This window comes from Boleophthalmus pectinirostris, unplaced genomic scaffold (assembly GCF_026225935.1).
Source record: "Boleophthalmus pectinirostris isolate CB_2022bp ecotype Guang Dong unplaced genomic scaffold, ASM2622593v1 HiC_scaffold_8, whole genome shotgun sequence".
NCBI lineage: Eukaryota > Metazoa > Chordata > Actinopteri > Gobiiformes > Gobiidae > Boleophthalmus > Boleophthalmus pectinirostris.
This window is the reverse complement of record NW_026571515.1, coordinates 5,895,696-5,918,555: the sequence shown is the minus strand read 5'-3', so window position 1 is coordinate 5,918,555 and position 22,860 is coordinate 5,895,696. Positions and strand designations below refer to the sequence as shown.

The 22,860-nt window shown below is 41.1% G+C and overlaps 1 protein-coding gene across 1 annotated transcript in view; it reads left to right on the top strand.

Moving 5' to 3' along the window:
• The window catches only part of zgc:136971 (S9 family peptidase), a 42,016-nt gene extending 26,243 nt beyond the window's left edge, over nt 1-15,773 (top strand). Inside the window, 10 exon segments of the mRNA XM_055165647.1 lie at nt 1,793-1,844; nt 3,554-3,657; nt 4,730-4,862; nt 4,956-5,036; nt 5,132-5,212; nt 6,897-6,985; nt 7,536-7,729; nt 8,720-8,822; nt 12,759-12,865; nt 15,425-15,773. Coding sequence (XP_055021622.1) covers nt 1,793-1,844; nt 3,554-3,657; nt 4,730-4,862; nt 4,956-5,036; nt 5,132-5,212; nt 6,897-6,985; nt 7,536-7,729; nt 8,720-8,822; nt 12,759-12,865; nt 15,425-15,524 — 1,044 coding nt within the window. The 3' untranslated portion in view covers nt 15,525-15,773.
• The last annotated feature ends 7,087 nt before the right edge of the window (nt 15,774-22,860 follow it).

Below are 22,860 nucleotides of genomic sequence, written 5' to 3'. Positions count from 1 at the left end.
ACTTTTATTTTTATATTAATAACTGTTATAGACCTATATTTATCAATAGTCACATATTGGCCAGTTTCACTTCGTAGAAACCGTCTGACCTCGCAGCATTAGGTTTCGTTCGCTCGACGGTGTGCGGGTACTTTTTTTATTTGACCAATCACTGCTATTTGGTCGTGATGTATGTAATGCGCCGCTAACGGGATTAACTGGTGTATTAAGCTTTTCCCAAATCCCGTAGGAAGAAGGGCAGTAACGTCTTTCCCCTTGATAAAAATTCACCAAACATTCTCTTTGTTCCAGCTTTAAATCCTTGATCTCAGGAATTGTTGCCAACACAGATCGTACGGCTCTTCGCTGATTGGCTGGTGCCTGGACTCGCACTTCCGGGGTTCTTAGAAACCATCTTTTTCTGAATTCCGTGTTCCGATTCCTGACGTAGTCACTGGAGAGAAATGAAATAGAGCGAGGTCACCAGGTGGCACCAGCCTGGCTGACATATTGTACCATATTGTTAGGTTTCTTTGCCAGAAATGATTGAGAGACGTACTATTGTGTTTAGACAGATTCCTGAAAAAAATCCGATAATAAGGCCTTTATCTCTTTTTATTTATGCTATTTTCTAATCTATGTTATAATGTTGTTTCATGATCAAAAACATACTTGGAATTTTGTTTCATTCAGACTCTGCATATTTAGACTGTTTTCTTCTCTGAAAGTGAAAACACTCTGTTCCACCTTGTTTTTAAACTCCACACACCTTCACTAAAAACATATGGATAATTTCAGCCCTGGAATTGCCGATCTCTCCTGAAGTAAAGGTAAAAGGAGCTGTTAAAAGGAGCTTCATGACATCACACGGTGGAACAGAGCATTTTGGGCTTTAGCCTGGTCAATACACCCGCTCGCTTGCCCCTCTTCAGCCGCCGCTCACAGCACCTTCTATGCCGGTCTGAGATGATGGGCGGATGATCTTGGGAGGGATGAAATACTCGGCTGACGTGTAGTAGTATACTCCAGTGTTTAGGCGAAGGAGTTCAGAGTAGCTGTACTGAAGTAGCCAGACTGATGCCACCTAGTGCCTCCTCTCAATTTAATTTCTCTCCAGTGACTGGGTCAGGATTCAGAACGGTTTACAAGAACCCTGGAAGTGCGAGTCCGGTCACCAACCAATCAGCGAAGAGCCATATATTCTGTGTTGGCAACGATTCCCGAGATGGAACAAAGAGAATGTTTGGAGAATTTTATCAAGGGGAAAGTTGTTATTGCCCCTCGAGTGAACAAATCTTAATGCTGCGAGGTCAGACAGTTTCCACGAAGTGAAACCGGCTGATGAATCAGGTTTAGTACTGAAGTTCCGCTGCACCTAAAGTGTGCGAGGTCATACACAGTACCAGTAGTATCTTTAGAGATGTAGACAGACTAATAATAACTAAATTTATATGTGTGAATTTGTACAATATAGGACTTTTAAAGGTGCACTATGTATATTTCATGGTCAGTGGTTCGTCACCTGCTCGTCTCCATGGAGATGTTTCTGCTTTTTGAAAAACACGAGTTTGTATTGTGAGAAATTGACCTGCAACCTGCCCTGGTAGCAACACCTGCTTGTCTCCATGGAAATAGACAAGTTAAACACTATACTGTGGAACTTTCCCAGCGAAGCATTAACATCAGCGGAGAAAAGCAGAGGTCAGACACTGCCAGAAAAGTTACATAATACTCCTTTAAGATGTGCTAGAAGAATTTGTGCACTATTTTCTTTTGAAACGTTCTGTTATTGTATTGTCTTCTTCTCCTCCAGGACATATTTGTGGTGGACAGACAAACCCAGACTGTCTCCTGTCTCTCTGATAGTAAGCCTCCTCCCTTAGCTCCCCCGTCCTCTCCTGTCTCCTCGTCTCCTCTCTCCTCGTCCCTGAGCCTCACCTCCTTTCCCCCTCCTCCGTCTCCTAGCTCCCTCCCCTTCCTTCCAAGCTCCTTCTTTCCTCCCCCTCCGTCTCCTGTCTCCCTCTCTCCGCCCTCTCCTCCTCCTCTCGTGACTTCACTTTCTCTTTTACCCGAACCTCCTCTTCCTCCTCTTCCTCCTCCTCATCACAGTCATGAACAGGACCCAACACAAGATAAAGGTACAACATAATATGGTGCCCTTTTAAACTTTACAGCTTACTATTTACTTTAATTTTTAAAGCATAGGTCAAAATCAACAAAGTGATCAAACTGTACAAGTACACCAAGCACAGACTTTTTGTTTATTCGCAACTAAGACTTTGGTTACCTTGAAAAAGCAGAACACAATTTGATATCTGTGTGTGTTGCTATTCTGCTTTCTTTAAACCAGACACATTTGCTTTTATGGGTATTTTAATATTAAACTATAACATAGGTAGATGGTATCATAGACTGTATATATAAAGGACATATACAGGCGAGTTTCATTGTTGACAAAAGCGCGCGTTGCATGCTGGGAATTATTTTGGTCGGCGGCAAGAAACACTAATTCAACATGACGGACGGAGTGAGAAAGCACGTAAAGGGTATTGATCCCGGTTATTTATCCACTCTAACGGCAGAGGACCCAAGACCATTTGACCAGAAATTGGTCATAAGCATCGACGGGAGCCAAATCACCGTTTTCAACCCCGACAAAAGGTGGACCAAACCAAATTTCTGGTCAGAATCGCCAACTACCTGGACAAACATTCACTTCCGCGATATCCACAATGACTTGGTGGAAACTCCTGGGCCATTCACAGCAGAAAAGATGAAAACCTCCAAGAGTCTCGATGTGTTGTTGAACTTGTTGGAGTCCACGGTTTGTTAGGATCTTCTACGTTTGCTCTGCGAATGTTTGAAAGCCATTTAATTCACCGTTAGCGGTTCTTTTCACTCAGAATACGAAAAAGACATTTTCCTTCTTCCGTGCTTCTATTTGTGCATCCGATAATGCAGCAGGAATTTACCATTATCGGGGATAAATACACGAGGTTACGCACTGTGTTTGACCACTATCTTGCCTCCGACCAAAATATTTCCCAGCATGCAACACGGGCTTTTAATAACAATGACGTCAGCTGAAACTCGCCTATACAGTCTAGAGTCTAGCCGCCGCGTCCCAAACAGGAAGTTCGCATGCGGGCACTTCCAGCTCCTATTGAATTACACTGGACTATTGTGGCCGTCTCTCTGTAACTGCTGCTGTGAGCTTCGCCATTTTGATCTTAATATGTTTGTAGCAACACACTCTGCATGATCCTGGCGTTTTTATTTTTCTGTTTTGTCCTAATTTGGAGCCTGTAACCCCGAGCATCGCAAGCTTCATTTGAGTGGAGCCGAACTCTGTGGGTGACGTCACACTCGAACAGGAATTGAACTGAATGCAGGGCGACACACTACTACTCAAACATGCAGGAAAATGCTACGCTGAGTAAGATAGTGAAGGAACATCATTATAGCATTTTAAAAGCTTATTGCCATTGTTTTTTTCCCTGTATGTGTCGTTTAATTTGTTAATAGTCAGTGTTAATGAAATCTGTTAAACTTTCTTGTGTCTGTTTCTCCACAGACGTCTCTGATGGTCTGAGAGTGTTTGGATCCTGGAGGCTCCTGACCATCCACAGAGACCTGATGGTGGTCTGCTGCTCCAGCCCCAACACTCCGCCCACACTGGTATCTACACGACCTTACACCAGGGGTCCCCAACCACCATGCCCTGGGTTGTTTGGTACCAGGCCTCAAAAGCACGAACCCCTCCTTCCATACGCCTGGACTGTACCTCGCCTCTAAACCAGAATTAAAACCAGGAATAAACCATGACTAAACCAGGACTAAACCAGGTCTAAACTAGGACTAAACCAGGACTTAACCAGGTCTAAACCAGGTCTAAACCAGTTCTAAACAAGGACTAAAACAGGACTAAAACAGGATTTAACCAGGTCTATACCAGGTCCTAAACAGGACTAAACCAGATCTAAACCAGGTCTAAAATCAGGACTAAACTATATCTAAGCTAGGACTAAACCAGGTCTAAATAAGGACTAAACCTGGTCTAAACGAGGACTTATCCAGGACTAAACCAAGACTAAACCAGGATTTAACCAGGTCTAAACCAGGTCCTAATCAGGACTAAACCAAGACTAAAACTTGTCTAAACTAGGACTAAATCAGGTCTAAACCAGTACTAAAACCATGTCTAAACTAGGAATAAACCAGGTCTAAACAAACCAGGACTAAACCAGGACTAAATCAGGTCTAATTCTGGCCTAAACCAGGACTAAAACAGGATTTATCCAAGACTAAACCAGGATTTAACCAGGTCTAAACTAGGTCCTAACTAACTAACTAACCACGACTAAACCAAAACTAAAACATGTCTAAACCAGGACTAAAACAGGATTTATCCAAGACTACACCAGGACTTAACCAGGTCTAAACCAGGTCTAAGCCAGGTCTAAACAAGGACTAAAACAGTACTTAAACAGGATTTAAACAGGACTATACCATGCCACGCTGCTTCTCTTCCTCCGGACATAAAACCGGTCTGTCGCGCAAAAAAGGTTGGGGACCACTGCCCTACACGACCCTCACTTCACATTTTATCACTAATACTATTACATATACCAGACTTACACTTACTTATGTGAAGTGCATTGCCCAAGGTCTCCCCTCCAAACACTAACCTGACCAACTGCTGATGATCATGTTAAATATTTTGAACGTGATTCTGTTTTGTCATTAACAGAGAGTTGGATTCCTGCCCCCTGGTGGACAGAGTGTCTCATGGAAAACTCTTCTTCCTCCTCTGAGCACGTTCGACTTCCCCTGGACCGTCATGGATGTGCGGCCCACAGCGGACGAGGACAATGCCAAATACAGTAGCTTTTTAACTGCTTTTTTTTTGGGGTTTATTTTCTCCCTTCTAATCCGTTTCTAAAGCTTCGTCGTATTTCTGTGTTGTGTTTTTGCAGCTGGTCTTGATTTTGGTGCCATTTTAGTGAAACCGTCCACTCAGGGCAAAACCAAACTACCTCTAGTCGTCTTCATTCATGGTAATTATAAATATATTAAATTATATCCCAAATTATTAACACTGTGATTAACTACTGATGTTTATTTCAGTGAATCTTTTATGATTTTTGTGCAGGAGGCCCTCACTCCCAGTTCCCCGCTGAGTGGAACATCACCACAGCGGGTCTGGTCCAACTGGGACTTGCTGTTTTAATGGGTGAGTAAAAAAAAAAAGCTATGTAATAACTTCTCTCTGTGTGTTTTAATAAAATAATTTGTTTCTAAATAAATAAATAAATACACTACCAAACACACTTCACTCAAAGGTTTGGACACACTATCTCCTTCATGTTTACCTTATTTTTAGTACTTTCTACATTTACTACACACACAGATGGGACCAAAAATATGAAGTAAAAAAAAACATTGAATAACTACTATTTTTAAAAATATTTTTTTATTCCAATCCACAAAGTAGCCACCCTTTGCTTTGTCAAAAAAAATGTTTTCTATATCTTTTCATATACCGTATTTTCCGCATCATAGGGCGCGCTCATAAGCCTCCAACCCCATCACAAAACGACTGCGCGCCCCACAATCCAGAGCGCCCCATACACGAATCCACTCGGGTGTCCCAGCACGACTTCAGTGAACTACAAAGCCGCACCACCCGCAGCGCACGCAAACACACACGGAGCAGAAAAACACCCACAGACACACTCATCACTCCACGCCGACGAGGAACGGAACGGAGGAACGAACCGAAAAAGCGATTGCAATGTGCCACTTCTAGACACGACTGAACAACTGAGTCACTGCGAACACGCCGACAATCCGTTGGTCCCAGACAGCACCCTCCCTACACGCCACAACTGAACAAAGCCCAGAGTCACCGTGAACGAACAAACAAACAAAACCACTGACTGTTACGTCCCCTTTGCTAGGGGAGAAAGGAAAGTAACAATAAAACCAGGATGTTAAAGGTTTAACTAAAAATTGTGCATTTATTATTTACAGTGTAGGTAAAGAACAAAATAAAAACAGACAATTGAGGAGAAAATAAATAGGAATTAAACAAAATAATCTAATAAAGTAAAGAGCTCTAACTAAGTACAATGTAACAAATCTAACTCAAGTTGTACTGCGAACAAAAAGGTGTCTCAAAAACTAACGAAGGCAACAGGCGGCAACAAAACTCAAAATGAGACAACCCAAAACATCAAACAAAAGGGCGAGCTGGCCGCAGTGATCCAGCCGCCTCCAGCAGGCAGAAGATGGTCCTTTTTAAACCCCCACTACCACAGGTGGCACCCGCGGATTGGTGGGTGCGGAGGGGTGAACGGTCAGTCGTCGACGCGCTGCGACGCCAGCGTTCGTCCGGCGTCTGGTCCTCCCGCACATCCGGGTCCAGGGCTCGCGGACCGAGCGCATCATGCACACAGAAAAGCAAATACAGAAGAACGGGAGCAAATATAAACAAATATTAAACACTGACCCATTCAACTGTTGTGTTTCCTTTAAAGTCCGGTGTGGTTTATTTGTGAAAAAAGTTTGAAAATAGACCATTTAATGACAGTGCGTCTTATAATCCAGAGCGCCTAATAGTGCGGAAAATACGGTATTTGATGTTTTCTGTATGCATATCAAATGTAGAAAGTAGTAAAAATAAAAATTAAAACATAAAAAAAACGTTAAATGAGAGGGTGTGTGCAAACCTTTGACTGGAAGTGTACATATATATTACTTTAGATTCTTGTTATAAGCGACGTACATTTAATTATTATTTTCTCATTTCAGCCTCTAGAGGAAAAACTACATTATTAATAAATACAATTCTGCACTATGATAATATAGATGATTAAATTTAATAAATAATGAAATATTTTCATTTTGTTTTGCAGTGAACTACAGAGGGTCCACGGGGTTTGGCCAGGACAGCATCTTGTCTCTGCTTGGCCAAATCGGTCAACAAGACGTCCAAGATGTACAAGTATGTTATGGTCAAAATCTTCATAATAAATCTTAATGAATCTAGAACTTTAATTTAATCAGTACAAAAAGATACATTAAAGGTGCATTGTGTAACTTTTCTATTGGTTTGTCAAATGCTTTTCTCCGTGGAGGTGTTATTGCTTTGTCTGGAATGTTGCATAATATGGCTTTAAACCTTTCTATCTTCATGGAGACCAAACCAGACCAAGTTACAGGTCAGATCTGTGGAGAGGCGACCCCGCTCACAGTCACAATGCCTGTTTTTCTAGGTATTTTTGAGCTATAAAACCACCTGTAATTGAATAAATGTAAAGTAGAGCTGTTTAATGTCACACTGTGGAACATTCCAGACAGAGCAATGACATCTCCATAGAAACAAGCAGGTGACGGACCCCAAACGAAAAATTTACATAGTGCATCTTTTAAATCATTTTAACAATTACAAGTAAAAGTTATATTTTCTGTAACATTTTAACGTGAATTGTAACAGTTTTAACAGATTTAACTTTTGCCACTCACCTCTTTTTTTTTTTTTTTTTTTTCCCCAGAGGGCCGTTCAGTTTGCCCTCCAGACTGACACGACCCTTGACCCTGAGCGTTTGGCGGTTTTCGGGGGGTCACACGGTGGGTTTCTGTCCTGTCACCTGATTGGCCAGTTCCCGGACGTGTACAGAGCCTGTGCAGTGAGGAACCCTGTGGTGAACGCAGCCACTCTCCTGGGCACCAGCGACATCACTGACTGGTAATTAATACAGCATACAGAGAATAATGACTTTATACTTTTTTTTTATTGTATTTTTGCATTTTTATTTACTGTATTTTTCAGACTATAAGTTGCACCAGACTATAAGTCACACTTTTTTGGGAAAATTTATTTTATAAAATCAGAACCGACATCAGGAACCGATATTTCATCTTGAAAGTCAAGTTATAGTAATAACAAAAGAACAGAGAACAACAGACTGTTAACGTCACATATAAACAGTTCTTCAGATAAATATAACACAAACAACAGAACAGAACAAGTTTACCAAACTCTCCATCTCACTCCAAATCACTAAATCCATTGAATTGTTCATCCTCGGTGTCACTTCCGAGCAACTGTGCGACCTCCAGAGGTAAATGGAGCCTTCCTCTTCTGTGTCGCTGTCGTCAGACTCAGCATCAGTTCCAGTTAGAATTATTCCGGCCTTTCTGAATCCCGACAGGATGGTTTCGTTTTTCACTGAAGTCCAGGATTTGTCGATCCATCTAGTGACTTCCAGGCAAGTTGCATGGCTTACCGGTTGCCACAACTTTCTCGCTCCCTCTAAACTTTCTTTCTGCTGCTCGATTACCTTTTTCGGCTGCATATTTCGCTACTTGCAGTTTGTAATCTGCAAAATATGATTTTCTTTTTAGGGACATTTGTGTTCAGTCTGCTCAGTCTTTATAAGTTTGTTTAAATTTCAAATTGTTCAGTGGTGCAGAAGTAACGGTGCGATCGACTGACATGATACAGACGGGACAGAGGCTCTTTCTGCAGGAGACATGTGCAGTAGAGTGAAGTGACAGTGGTACAGGAGGAACAGGAGCAGCAGATACTCACACACAAGACTAGAGCCTCTCGCGGCTGCCAGTGTGAAAAGTCGCAATGGAGTATAAAACACAGGAAACACCCAAACCATGAAAAAAAGTGCGACTTGGAATCTGAAAAAAATACAGTAATTATAATTTTTTTTTCTTTGTTTAGGAGATACAGCAGCGTCGGTATGAACTTCTCCTATGAACAGATTCCAACTCCTGAGGCTCTGGCCACCATGTTGGAGAGGTCGCCCATCACACACGCGCCAAAGGTCAGACACGAGGGCCAACTGCGGTGTTTCAGATTACACAACAACATTTTATAGGCCAATAATATTAATACAAATGGCGCCAGCTGAAATTCATATTGCTTAAGGTCAGAATTTTGTTTTAGTGCACTGAGGTCTTGGGTCATCACTAATAGAAATGATCATTGTCAGCATTTATGGATTTACTTTTTGGATATTTCATGGTAAAATCCAATGTAATCCATAGGGAAAACTGTGTCTTCCCATCTCAGAGTATGAAAAGCACCAGTGTTCATAAAATAATGTAATTGTGATCAGGAAAAATTGTTGTGTGTTTGCTACGTATGAAATGTGACCTTCTGTAATCATCCTAGATTCAGAGTAAATTCACATTGTTTTTTTTTTGTTTTTTTTTACATCAGAGACAGTAAGTTCATCCAGTTGGTTGATATCCTGGTTGGACCTATAAATTGGTGTAATAAGATTATTTTTGGGTCGTAGTTGGCTCTGAAAGTCTCAGTATGTTTACACTTGTATTCAGTGTTGGGAAGGTTACTTTTAAAATGTAATCCCCTACAGATTACAGAGTACATACCCCAAAATGTAGTTTGTAACGTAATCCATTAAATTACTTAAAGTGAGTAACGTAATCTGATTACTTTGGATTACTTGATATTGTCATGTTTTTTTAAACGACATGAATGTAGCAACCACATCCTGAAAATTCTTGTTTGTTTTCTTCAAATTGTCTGAGCCCAAGTCTCCATGAATAAGCAACTGTTTACTGTAGAGAAACAAAGACCACGAGATCTGAATATAAGAGGTTTTGTCTGTTAAAAGACAATAACAAGATCAGCCTTTCCTTCACCAGATAAAAAAATATTATTGATAGAGAAATTATTTTTTACATGAGATCACCTTAAATTATGTCAACCTACTGTTAGGTGTCATGTTGTTTAGACCTGGTTTAGTCCTGGTTTACTCCTGATTTTAGACCTGGTCTAGACCAGGTCTTTAGTTCTGGTTTAGTCGTGGTTTAGTCCTAGTTTAAACCTGGTTCAGTCCTGCTTTAGTCCTGGTTTAGTCCTGGATTAGTTCTGGTTTAGTCCTGGATTAGTCCTGCTTTAGTCCTGGTTTAGTCCTGGTTTAGTCCTGGTTTAGTCCTGGTGTTAGTTCTGGTTTAGAGGCGCACAGGAGGAAGTGCGGTTTACGCGAGAAAACACGGTCCACACGCGGCGCACGAGACGGCGGTGTCCACGCTGTAACTACGGAAGGAGACGTGGTCCGCGGGTTCTCAGGTTGATGACGATGATGAAGATGTGTGTTTGTGTGTGTTTGTTGTGTGTGTGTATGTCGCAGGACAGTAGTGCAGATATTATGAGTCTATGCAGGTTGTTTTCACTAGTGCCAGTAGCTCCTGTTTCACATTTAAGTTGTAGGCGATTTTATATTTGTTTGTTTTTTTTTTATATATATTTCACATCGGGAGAAGAATTTCCAAGACACAAATGCGTTTTTACCAATGCACTGCTGCTTCCACTGTGTGACTGACATCGCCAACTTTAACATGACGTTTACATCGCTCTTATTGCGCGCGCGTTCTGTTTGGGCTTCAGGCAATGAGTGGAATTACCGAAATAAAAAAATAAATAAATGGGATGTAGCACAAAATGTGAAAACAGGAAAATACCGCCTTGTAATCCACTTATTTCAGCAAAGTAACTGTAATCCAATTACCACTCATTGAAACAGTAACTGTAACTGAATACAGTTACTCATAATTTGTACTCTGATTACGTAACGGCGGTACATGTAATCTGTTACTCCCCAACACTGCTTGTATTATACTAAGCTTTTCTGTAGTTACTTGAGAGATAAATAACAATTCCACAACACATTTGGATCAATTTTGTCTTATGTTATTTTGGTTTAAAGGAAATAAATGCTGTTTTCAGTCTCTGCTCTGGTATCGGTTGACATCGCGTATCGGATCGGGCAGATACTTTAAAGCCATAGTAGTGATGGAGCCTCGTGAAGCATTAACACCTCAGTCGTAATATTGTCTCAAATGTTTCGACGTGTTTGAGGCCGCGGAGAAACACTGACCTCTAGTGGACAAATTTAACCGTTGGCGCGCAGGTGTCTCGGCGTCGATGAAGTATTGTTAGTGTAAGACAATACTAGTGTGCAGAACAACACTGTACTAACAACAACAATAATAATGATGATTTAAAATAATATGTAAAGAGCAACATAAATAGCAGCTGTAAATAAGAAAATAGGTGACCAGCTTAAAGGTTGTATAGAGGATTTTTCAAGGGAAAAGAGATACAGCGACAGTCCTTTTCCAAATGTTGTGCATGAGTGACACCACCTCCCTCCTCCACAGCCTCAGTAGAAACATCTCCTCCCGCCTCTTTACTCTAGAAATCACGCTTGTTTACAGCCGGTGAAGTGACCTGTCTAGAAATAATTTAGCGACCGATGTGACAGTTTTTAGACCCTTCGTCTGCTTCAGTCGCGCCATCGCCGAAAGGAATCTCCAAGAATCACCTCAGTTTGTCTTCGCTCCTTTTCCCCTTCTCTTCTTCTTTCAGCGACCTCAAAAACTGACTTTCTTTTGCGGTGAACTGGTCATGGATTCTCGTCCGCCATCGCAACAAACTTTGTGCGAATTGCGAGGAAGCTACAGTTTAAAAAAGCCTCTAAAACCTGCTGCATAAACCACATAATCCCTGCGCGCCGCGAGTCAGTTACACTAGAAATGTAGGAAGTTTGATTGACAACCTAACAGCCAATAGATAAAGAGGGAGCCTTGTTTTCTATTGGCTGATGTTTCTCTGGCCTCACTTTGTCCGCAGTTGATAGATTTTCATTCTTTTTTTTTTTTTTGATCATCTTAATTACAAGGCTGCTGCGTCTCTGTAATGGTATTTTAAACTTTCACTGACAATTTGAAACAAAAAAAAAAATCCTCCATGCAACCTTTAAGTGGAATTAGATCAGGCATGTCCAAACTACGGCCCGTGGGCCAAATGCGGCCCTCAGACAAATTTTTCTTGGCCCTCAGGCTTCCAAGTGAATTGGCCCAAATTACCTTGCACCAATTAAAAATGAACACTACTGCAAGTGTTTTTTTTTTTTTTTTTTTTTTAGGAAAATCTACCTTGATAAAGCTAATATTTAATATTTAGTGTGTGGTTTTAAGAATTTTAGCATGAATAAAGGAGTGATGGCTCATTCTGATGTGTTAAACATGCACATATTTCAATTATTCACTGTATTGAGCACAAGTTTATGGCCCTCGATCGGCCCTCTGCTTCGTTTGTGTTTAGATTTGTGGCCCTTGATGAAAAAAGTTTGGACACCCCTGAATTAGATCAAAGTGATCCCAAACCATGGATCGTTTTTTTCTTGTAGATGCCATCGAAAAATGAAACAAATGCCAAAAGTCGCCAAATTCACCACTAACGTCACACAATACTCCTCACTACCCAACATTTTTAAGAAATATTGGTGCATCTTTTGCAGTTTAGCGCTTGTCAAACTGCAGAAGTGCGCTGAACACTCTGAAGCACTCTGAACCAATCGCAGAGCGGAACATTCGCCGAGCCAATGAAACGCTTCGATACACTGATGCGACTGACACGCAGAGTGAAGCAGCAGGGGGAGGGACCCACACTTCCACACTTTGGTCACGTGAGCGGCTGCTGCGAGACGAGCTCCGAGGCAGTGCTCCGGAGAAATTTGTTTCAGAAAGAACGAGACGTGCTCCGGAGCTCCGTCTCATTTGCCCGTCACTAAGCCATAGTATTGAAAGTACTGAAAAAAGCTGGATCAGTGCATCCCTAACAGCTGGACTAAATGCTTCCAGAGTCCTGCTTCTATACGTGCATAAGGATGACTTTGCGTGGTAACATTTGAACCAGATGCTCACCACTCCACTGTCCTTGTGTGTAGATGAAGTGTCCCCTGCTGCTGATGCTGGGGGCCAAAGACCGCAGAGTGTCTCCTCACCAGGGCCTGGAGCTGTACAGAGCTCTGAAGAGCAGAGGGAGGATCGTCAGGTAACAGCTGCTTTTGGTTATTCTGCTTTAAAATGTCTTGAGTATTCTTGTAAAACTCTGCTTTATGTCACTCCTTATTGCACTATTCAGCTTTTAACAGTGTTGTGTTGTTGTCCATTCATCAAAAACAGACCAGGGGTTGTATTTTGTTTCATTCACTCTTCTTTCATTTATTGCCATCGCAGTCAGTACAAATATCTACTGATATTATCATAGTGGTCGAGTTGCTTATGGCGAGCTTTTGTTTTATTTCCCCATGATTCATACCTACTGCTGCCAGTTAGGGATGCATCATTATCGGCCCAATACTTCCTTAATATACTCAGTATCCCGAATTAGCCAATAACCTGGCTCTGAGAAACTGGGATAAATAAAGTGACTGCACATGAGTGAAATGGCTGTTAAATAAAGAGCTGCGTTGCATACGTATGATCTCTGATAAGTTTAACATGAACCATCTCAAACGCGATACACACACAGAACAGACTCATCATCATTAGCACATCCTCTGTCACAGAAAGAACACACACATATTCCACTGAGTCGTGTCCTTTAGTCCGACAGAAGCTGGCGCATCAGGACACGAAGAATGAGCAGTTTTTTCAGTGCTTATGGTTTATGTAAATTAGTCATGTGGTTTTACGTTTCATTTCTGTAAAACATAAACAAATGTGCACAAAGCTGAATTAAACATATTATAATCTCATGGTTGGTTGTAGGGATGGGCATGATTAGTTGACTAATCGATAATTGATATTTAAGAATTTCGTCGATTATGTTTTTAATCGACAAACCGAGTGTAGGTTGCTGTGCGTAGAGGCGATGTTTGTCTGACACAAACACTGGAGTCTTGGCTTCACAGTCCCACATTTGGTCTCTGGCACCTCCTTGGAGACACTGTACCACTCAGCAAGTGTGTTTACATGCACATCTGTGTCCCAGTTTCGTCATGGTGCATGTAAATGCAGTATCCCTGTTACTGCAACATAAAGGCTGCGTTCAGACTGCAGCCTGAAGTGACCCAAATCCGATTTTTTGGCTTCTATGTGACCTGTATCCGATCTTTTAATGAGTCTGAACGGCACAGATCCGAATTTTTCAAATGTGACCCAGGACACTTGGATATGTGGTCCTGAATCCGATACATATCCGATCTTTTGACATGTGACTTCAGTCTGAACGGTCAAAGCGCATTCATCCGACCTACATGTCATTAACAAACGACAAACGTCACTATTCTGCGCTGAAGCAGGCGGAAACCGGAACTGTAAAATCGCCAGGTGATCAATGCTCGCGACCATATTTGGACAACTTCTGTAAACACAGAGCACGCTCGCTGCGGTTGACGCATGGGGTTGACGTCATGGTGTCCTCCCATGAGCGTGCGGGACACTTTCAGGCCGTTTACCGTTCACACTGAAGTCACAGACAAGTTGCATTTAATTGGAAATGTGAACGACCTCGCAAAAACATCGGATTTCACAAAAAAATCGGAATTGAGCGTTAAGCCCTGCAGTCTGAACGTAGCCTAAGAGCTGCGCTAAACCTGCACACATCTGATTTCTGAAAACATGAACCATCTCCAACGGGACACACACACAGAACAGACTCACCATCATCATCATCATCAACATCCCTCTGTCACAGAGAGAAACACTCAAATTCCCCTGAGTTGTGTCCTCTATTCTGACAGAAGCTGACCACATCAGCGCTGTATTTTTTTCCCATGCGGTTTTAAGTTTCATTTATGTAAGAACTGCACAAAGCTGCATTATAAACACATTATCATCTCAAACGGGCTGATGTGATGTGTTATGATTTATATGTCGTAAATTTGAGTTTATTTATGCAGATTAGTAATAGTAATAATAATGATAATAATTTTAACAAAAAAACTTTAAATGATTAATTGAAAATTTATTGTTAATTCTCCCGACGATCGATTAAGAAAATTTAATCGAATGCCCATCCCTTGTTGATTGTATTTTTCCTGGTTTATTAAAAATAAAAAAATTTCGCTTGTGCTTTTGTAAGGGGCTTGGAAGATGGCTAATAACTGGGAAAACTGGTGTGAATGTAAACGCACTCAGTGTATGTTCATGGGGTTGGGGGTTAAAGTATCGGTATCGGCACTCAGTATCGGCAAGCACAGAAATTATTATATCATATTCATGCCTGTTTTCAAAAAAGTGGTATCGGTGCATCCCTACTGCCAATAGATGTCGTACTAACACTAAATCCAAGTGGAGGGAGCCCATCTGATGGACCGTGATGTATGATTTCTTTCTTTTAAGTTCTAGAAACATACCAAAGTGAAGGAACTGAAGAGCTTGTTTATATGTACAATGAATAAAATGCATCCTTCAAATCCAGTTTAAGCCATTTTACTGGTGTATTTCTGGATGTATTTTGTTTTCTCTTTGCCTTATTTCAGTGAAATCTTAGTCCAAATAGCCTCTGAAACATAGAATAAGATAGACACATGTTCTGGTTTAAGAAGAAATAAAGACAGTAACAATATTTTTTAAAAAGTGTATAATTATTTGCTCTTGTCCGTAGGCTGCTGTGGTTCCCTGAGGACGGTCACTCTCTCTCTCGTGTGGACACTCAGACCGACTGTTTCCTCAACACTGTTCTGTGGCTACAACAATATCTCTGACGCTGACACATCTGCCCCACATCTGGACTAAAATCTCACCGAACTGCACTCAAAACTGAATTATCCAGGTTTGAATTTTGAATTTTGTTAATTGTTTGTTAATGAAACTTAATCACCAGCAATTTTTCTTACTTCCCTCTGCTAATTTTAAAGTTTTTCACATTTACAATATAATGTAAATAATCACAGTGGAGAAATAATAATAATAATAATGATATAACCAGTATTTGAGACACATTACGTTGCATGATTCAGTCACTCTGTACTACGTGGTGCTAAGCTATTTCAGTAGCTGTTTACATTTTATATTGGTTTTAAAATATTCTTGTCAAAACATGTAATAAATGTCGTCTTTTTAACAGTGGTTTTGTTTGTTTTAAATGACAAAAATTAGAACAAATCTGACATTGTTGATGAATCAGCGTATCATTCGTTTGTTTTTCAAAATAAAACCAAAAATAATAAAACAAAAAAACAGCAATTTTCTTCATTATTTATCTCCAAAACCAAAATGAAAAAACTGAAAATTATTTGTTTTTTCAGTTTTCGATTTTGTGTTTAAATGAATAATGGAAAAACGGATAACGGTGGTTTTTGTGACGTAAACTGTGATGCTGGACTTTTGTGCCGCATAAAAACTGAACCAGGACTAAACCAGGACTAAACCAGGACTGAACCAGGACTAAACCAGGACTAAACCAGGACTAAACCAGGACTAAACCAGGACTAAACCAGGACTGAAACTAGGACTAAACTAGGACTAAACCAGGACTAAACCAGGACTAAACTAGGACTAAACTAGGACTAAACCAGGACTAAACCAGGACTAAACCAGGACTAAACCAGGACTTAACCATACTCAGTCCCATTTTGGTCCCGGTCTCTTCCCTGGTCTTGTTCTGGTCTGGTCCTGGTCTCAGTCCTGGTCTCAGTTCCAGTCTGGTACCGGTCTTGTACCCTTCTGGTCCTGGTCTCAGTCCTGATCTTGTTCCGGTCTGATCCTGGTCTCAATTCTGGTCTGGTCCCTGTCTAAATCCTGGTCTCAGTTCCGGTCTAAGTCCTGGTCTCAGTCCTAGACCTGGTCCTGGTCTTGTCTCGGTCTCAGTCCTGGTCTGGTCCGGGCCGGTCCCAACACTCAGTCCCTGGTTAGTCCTGGTTCAGTCCAGGTTCAGTCCAGGTTCAGTCCAGGTTCAGTCCAGGTTCAGTCCTGGTTCAGTCCTGGTTCAGTCCAGGTTCAGTCCTGGTTCAGTCCTGGTTCAGTCCAGGTTCAGTCCCAGTCCTGGTTCAGCCCGTATGCGACACAAAAGTCTGGCATCGCAGTTTAAGAACGGGAAACGGCCGTTATCCGTTTTTTTCCATTATTCATTTAAACACAAAATTGAAAACTGAAAAAACAAATCGTTATCCTTTTTTTTCATTTTGGTTTTGGAGACAAATAATGAGAAAATAGTTGCTTTTTCATTTTCTTAATTTTGGTTTTATTTTGAAAAACAAATGAACGAATGATACACAGATTCTGATGCACTTGAAAATATTTGGTTACATTTGGTTCAACCTTTGATTCGTTTTAATGGGAACACAAAATAAGTATGAGAAATGTCCAGCAGATGGCACTCTTCACCCACCTTCATGAACACTACTCACTATGTTCAGTTTTGGTTTGGACCCGTCACAGTTCACCAATAAAATCAACAACTTACATCAAGAAATTTCATTTGTCTGGGCAGTTTTTGTTTTCCTGGACAAGAAATTCAATCATTATTAAGGGTCCTTCCTCCTCAAAAACAGACCTGGAATTGTGTTTTGTTTCATTCACAAATATTTCACTAACCTTTTATTATTAGTCTGTCTACATCTCCAAGCTTAAAATGCTCTGTTCCACCTTGTGATGTCATGTTTTCAAGTTTGTTTTGTTTTTTTTACCTTTAGTTCAGTACAGATTTGCAGTTCCAGGGCTGAAATTATCCAAAATTATTCCAGTAAACATGTATGGAGTTTAAAAACACAGTGGAGCGCTTCCTGTATTACCACATGACAACGGATGGAAGACACTCACACACACACATCACTTTCATACTAAATGTGAGTTAAGTGTCTTGCTTAAAGACACAATGACCATCCAAGTACTAACCAGGCACTTGCAACACAAACAAACTGCTTTCACTGTTGTCTATTTTTGGATAAAAAGTGACATACTACGGTTTTAAATGTACGTTAAAGGTATGTAACTTTTTGGTTGGGGGTTCGTCAGCTGTTTGTTTCTATGGAGATGTCACTGATCTGCCTGAAATGTTCCACAGTGTGACATTAAACAGCTCTGCCTTACATTTATTCAATTACAAGTGGTTTTATTGCTCAAAAATACCAAAAAAAAAACAAAAAACTGTGACTCTGATTGTGAGCAGGATTGCCTCTCCACGGATCTGACCTGTAACTTGCTCTTATTTGGTGTCCGTGAAAATAGAAAGATTTAGGTCCCATTTAAACATACATGGGTAGGGAGACATTTCCCTTTGTTTGTGCCCATCTTTTACACTCAAACGGAGAATTTGCCTCTGAAAATGAATCTTTCTAAAAACTCCAGCTAGAGTGGAGATTCTGGTAAACAACGCGCCGAAAGTGCGACCAATGTTTACCTTTTTCTCTGATGATGATCATGAAAGAATTCAGAGCAGCAGTCACATTTCTTCTGGTGCAAACACTTTTCATGTGTTTGTATTTGCACACAGCTGATGGATTGAATCGATGACCAGAGACGAATGGGGCTCGGAGATCAGCGATTTTGCCGTTTCTTTAAAGAGCCCATCTCATGCAAAATAACTCTTTTCACATTGTATCTTCTGCACATAAACAAGCACAATTTGGGTTTTGGAACATCCATTACACAATAGTTCTGAAGTTAGTTATGATTTCTTGGAGACAGCGTCACAGACCAGGAACTATGAAAGTCCGACTATTGCTCCTCCCCCCGCCCGTCCTGAGAAAGCACAGGCTCCGCCCTCCAAACGTGACGTAGACTCTGAGTGAGCCGCCCTTCCTCCGCCATCTCAGGGAGGGAGGGGGAGACAGGCGTGCACCCTGATAGTGGCAGGAATAAACTTTTATTCATCATGGAGATACAGCGCGTTCAGCCGCATGTGTTGGACCCAGAATCGGACGAGGACTTTGAGGAGCACGAAGCTCAAGCACCACGTCCACATCAACTGAACATTACTGATTGGTAAAATATGAATAAACACTAGTAGATAAACTTATTATATCGTGTTCACTGGAGGAGGCGGGGTGGAGGCGGTGAAGCGGGAGACGGGGGCAGGTGCGAAGCTCTTTCTGCTTCTGCAAGGTCATCGTCATAGGTGTAGCTGCCGCGTCATCGTTGTAGCAGGTTTTAGTTCGTTGTCATGTAGGAGGGTGGCAGAAATACGCCGCAATTTGTTAAAAGAAAACCAAATCAATTTAAAAACCACTTCAACGACAAATACAAGGTCCACACATCACTCTTAGAAGGTAGAAAGCTCTGAAAAGGTGATTTTTTTCCTTTAACATATCTGTGGAGAGGCGAGCCCGCTCAGTAACAGTGTTGGAGAGTAACAGATTACATGTACCAGAGTTATGTAATCAGAGTACAAATTATGAGTAACTGTATTCAGTTACAGTTACTGTTTCAGTGAGTGGTAATTGGATTACAGTTACTTTGTTGAAATAAATGGATTACACAGAGGTACTTTCCTGTTTTCACATTTTTTTCACATTTCAATTTCAAAATTTTTTTTTTTCGTAATTCCACTCATTGCCGGACACTAAACCAGGTCTAAACCCAGGTCCAAACCAGGTCTAAACCAGGTCTAAACCAGGTCTAAACTAGGTCTAAACTAGCACTAAACCAGGTCTAAACCAGGTCTAAACCAGGTAAACCAGGTAAACTAGGTCTAAACTAGGTCTAAACTAGGACTAAACCAGGACTAAACCAGGTCTAAAACCAAGTCTAAACAAGGTCTAAACTAGGTCTAAACTAGGACTAAACCAGGACTAAACCAGGACTAAAACCAGGTCTAAAACCAGGTCTAAACCAGGTTTAAACCTGGTCTAAACCAAGTCTAAACTATGTCTCAAACAGGATTTTAACAGGACTAAATCATGCTGCGTGGACCTGTTTCCTCGTCTTCTATCAATCAATATTTTTAATTTGGTTCAGTAAAGTCTGGGCTTTTTATTTTCTTTTAACAGACAAAACATCTTATGTTACAATTTCCTCGTCTTTGTTTCTCTACAGCAAATCAAGTAATCCAAAGTATTCAGATTACGTTACTCACTTTAAGTAATTTAATGGATTCCGTTACAAACTACATTTTGGTGTGTGTAATCTGTAATCTGTAGGGGATTACATTTTAAAAGTAACACTCCCAACACTGCTCAGTAATGCACGTTTTTCAAGATATTATTGAGTAATACTTACAACTGTAATGAAATAAATGCTACGTGTTTGAATCTAGGTGTAGTTATGATGACGCGCGATGACGTATTTATGCGGGTTGATGTAAACGAAAACTTTTTTGAGAACGATGCTGTGTGCACGATGTTACTTTGGAAAACAGGGAGGGAAATATTCGTTTTTCAACATACCCGGCTGTGTGTAAACGTAGCTTTAATGCCATACTGTGAAACATTCCAGACAAAGCAATAACATCTCCATGAAGAAAAGCTTTTAATGGAGCCTCCACCAGAGAAAAGCTACACAATGCACCTTTAAGTCTTCTGGTACAATGTTCAATCTTAAAAGCGTTTCCTCTCAGTATAAAGACGTGTTGTGACTGGGCCGTGAGACGTCGGGGCGTTTGGAGATTGTCCCTTCTGTGGGCTGGAGCTCAGAGTGGACAGAAGAGCTGACTGTGGACCGGGGCCTGGAGGAGGAGGACAATGGACCGGAGACAGACACAAAGACGCTTCACATGATGCTGGGGTTTTCTCTCAGCCCACAGAACAGAATCGGGAACTGAAGAGACCAAAGAGAACTGGGAATCTTAGACACAAAGAAAAAGCGAAAACAGAAGAGAGCAGGATGTGTTCTGGGCTCGTCTCACAACAGTGGGAGGAGTGAAAAGGAATGGACTTTCCCAAAATGTGCAATATTTGAAACTGGAATTAGTGTTGTCACGAAGCTACAATTTCACTTGTGATAAGAAAAAGAATGTAATTTTCAACACAAAATAGAGCGTTTTCTATTTCTATTTACAAAAGATCAGAATTCTTCCTCTTTATGTCATTGTTTTTAATTATTGACATTTATAAAAGAGTATCCAGTTTGATTTCTAGTGTTTGTTTCAATTACTGTCTGGGTATTTATTTGTCCACTCTGAAGTAAATTGAAAATTAATTTGTAAAAGAAAAGCTGCACTGACCAACCATAACATTATGAACTCTGTAAATGGACGTGAATAATATGACTTTTTATTACGGCACTTTTACCGTGAAAGTGCAGGTTTTGTCTGGGTAATAATTTCAAAAAGTTGATAGACCGAGGTTTGGGTCCAGGCATCTTCAGAACTGCAAGTGCAGAATGATCGGTCTGTAGTGGGCAGCTGTATTTATCTGAGGTACTTTAGACCTGGTTTAGTCCTGGTGAAGTCCTGGGTTAGTCCTGGTTTAGACCTGGTGTAGTCCTGGTTTAGTCCTGGTGTAGTCCTGTTATAGTCATGGCCTTGCATAATTTACGTCTAGATTAGACCTGGTTTTAACCTGGTTTAGTCCTAGGTTAGACCACGCTTAGACCTGGGTTAGACCTGGTTTATTTCTGGGTTAGTCCTGGTTAGACCTGGTTTAGACCTTCTGGTTTAGTCCTGGGTTAGACCTGGGTTAGTCCTGTTAGACCTGGTTAGTCCTGGTTTTAGACCTGGGTTAGTCCTGGTTTAGTCCTGGGTTAAACCTGGGTTAGACCTAGGTTAGTCCTGGTTAGACCTGGTTTAGACCTTCTGGTTTAGTCCTGGTTTAGTCCTAGGTTAGTCCTGGTTAGTCCTGGTTTAGTCCTAGGTTAGTCCTGGTTAGTCCTGGTTTAGTCCTAGGTTAGTCCTGGTTAGACATGGTTTAGTCCTGGGTTAGACCAAGTTTAGACCTGGGTTAGACCTGGTTTATTTCTGGGTTAGGCCTGGTTACGCCTGGTTTAGACCTTCTGGGTTAGTCCTGGGTTAGTCCTGGTTAGACCTGGGTTAGACCTGGTTTAGTCCTGGGTTAGACCGGGTTAATCCTGGTTAGACCTGGTGAAGTCCTGGTTTTGACCTGGGTTAGACTTGGGTTAGACCTAGTTTAGTCCCGGTTTAGTCCTAGGTTAGTCCTGGTTAGACCTGGTTTAGACCTTGTGGTTTAGACCTCGGTTAGTCCTGGGTTAGACCTGGTTTAGTCCAGCTTTAGTCCAGTCTTGTGGGCTGTTGTTGGTCCACAGTTCTCAGTGGTCAGAGAAACAGCTTCTTATGACTCATTTCATAAAATTCACATAATTTAAACGTTGACAACAAAACATGAACACTCGTTGTGGTTTTACACGGAGGACGGACAGAACACGGTTGTTATTGGTGGGAAAAAGGTCAAAGGTCACAGAGTCAGAGTCGCTGACTGGTCCAGACTGTGCACAGTTAAACCCTCAGGATGAGAACACTTCCTGCTGCATTAGTCTTTATAAACACGTACAGAGACACGAGGGGACGAGCGGCCGTGGATGTGATGTCAGGAATTTACTTCTTGTCGTGACACAGGGACAGAAGGCACTAAAAATATAAATACACTACAGTTTTGTTCACGAACCCCCAACGTGTAACTATAAATATTTGTCCAATAACACCGCCCCGAAAGAACAGGTGAGTATGAAGTGAAACAAACATGAACGAGGAAAAATAATACAGTTTTATTAAGCTACTTGTTGGTTTGAGGTACACAGAATTATTTTTAAGATTACTTATAACATGTCATTCCGCTCACAAATACAATAAAATTCAGTAATGACAGTATTTTCCAATGTAAGAGCTGCTATACCAAGCAGCATCCTGAATTTTGGACTTCCGGTCATCGTGCAATTCATGCTGGAAATAAAAAAGTGAGCATCAAATCACCATGTTTGTTTTCCCAGTGGGATGCGTCTGTTGACAAAACCAGTCTTTTCAAGTCTTTTGAACCATGTTGCTTTTGTTTCTGGTTCTGATATTGAGTGCGTATACATGCACACCAGTAACCCGGTTATTAGCCATATCCCGGTTCTGTCAGTATTCGTGTTACTGCGTTTACATGCACACTGAGAAACCGGGACACTCATATCCGCGTATACATGATCAAATGGAGTATCCTGGTTTCT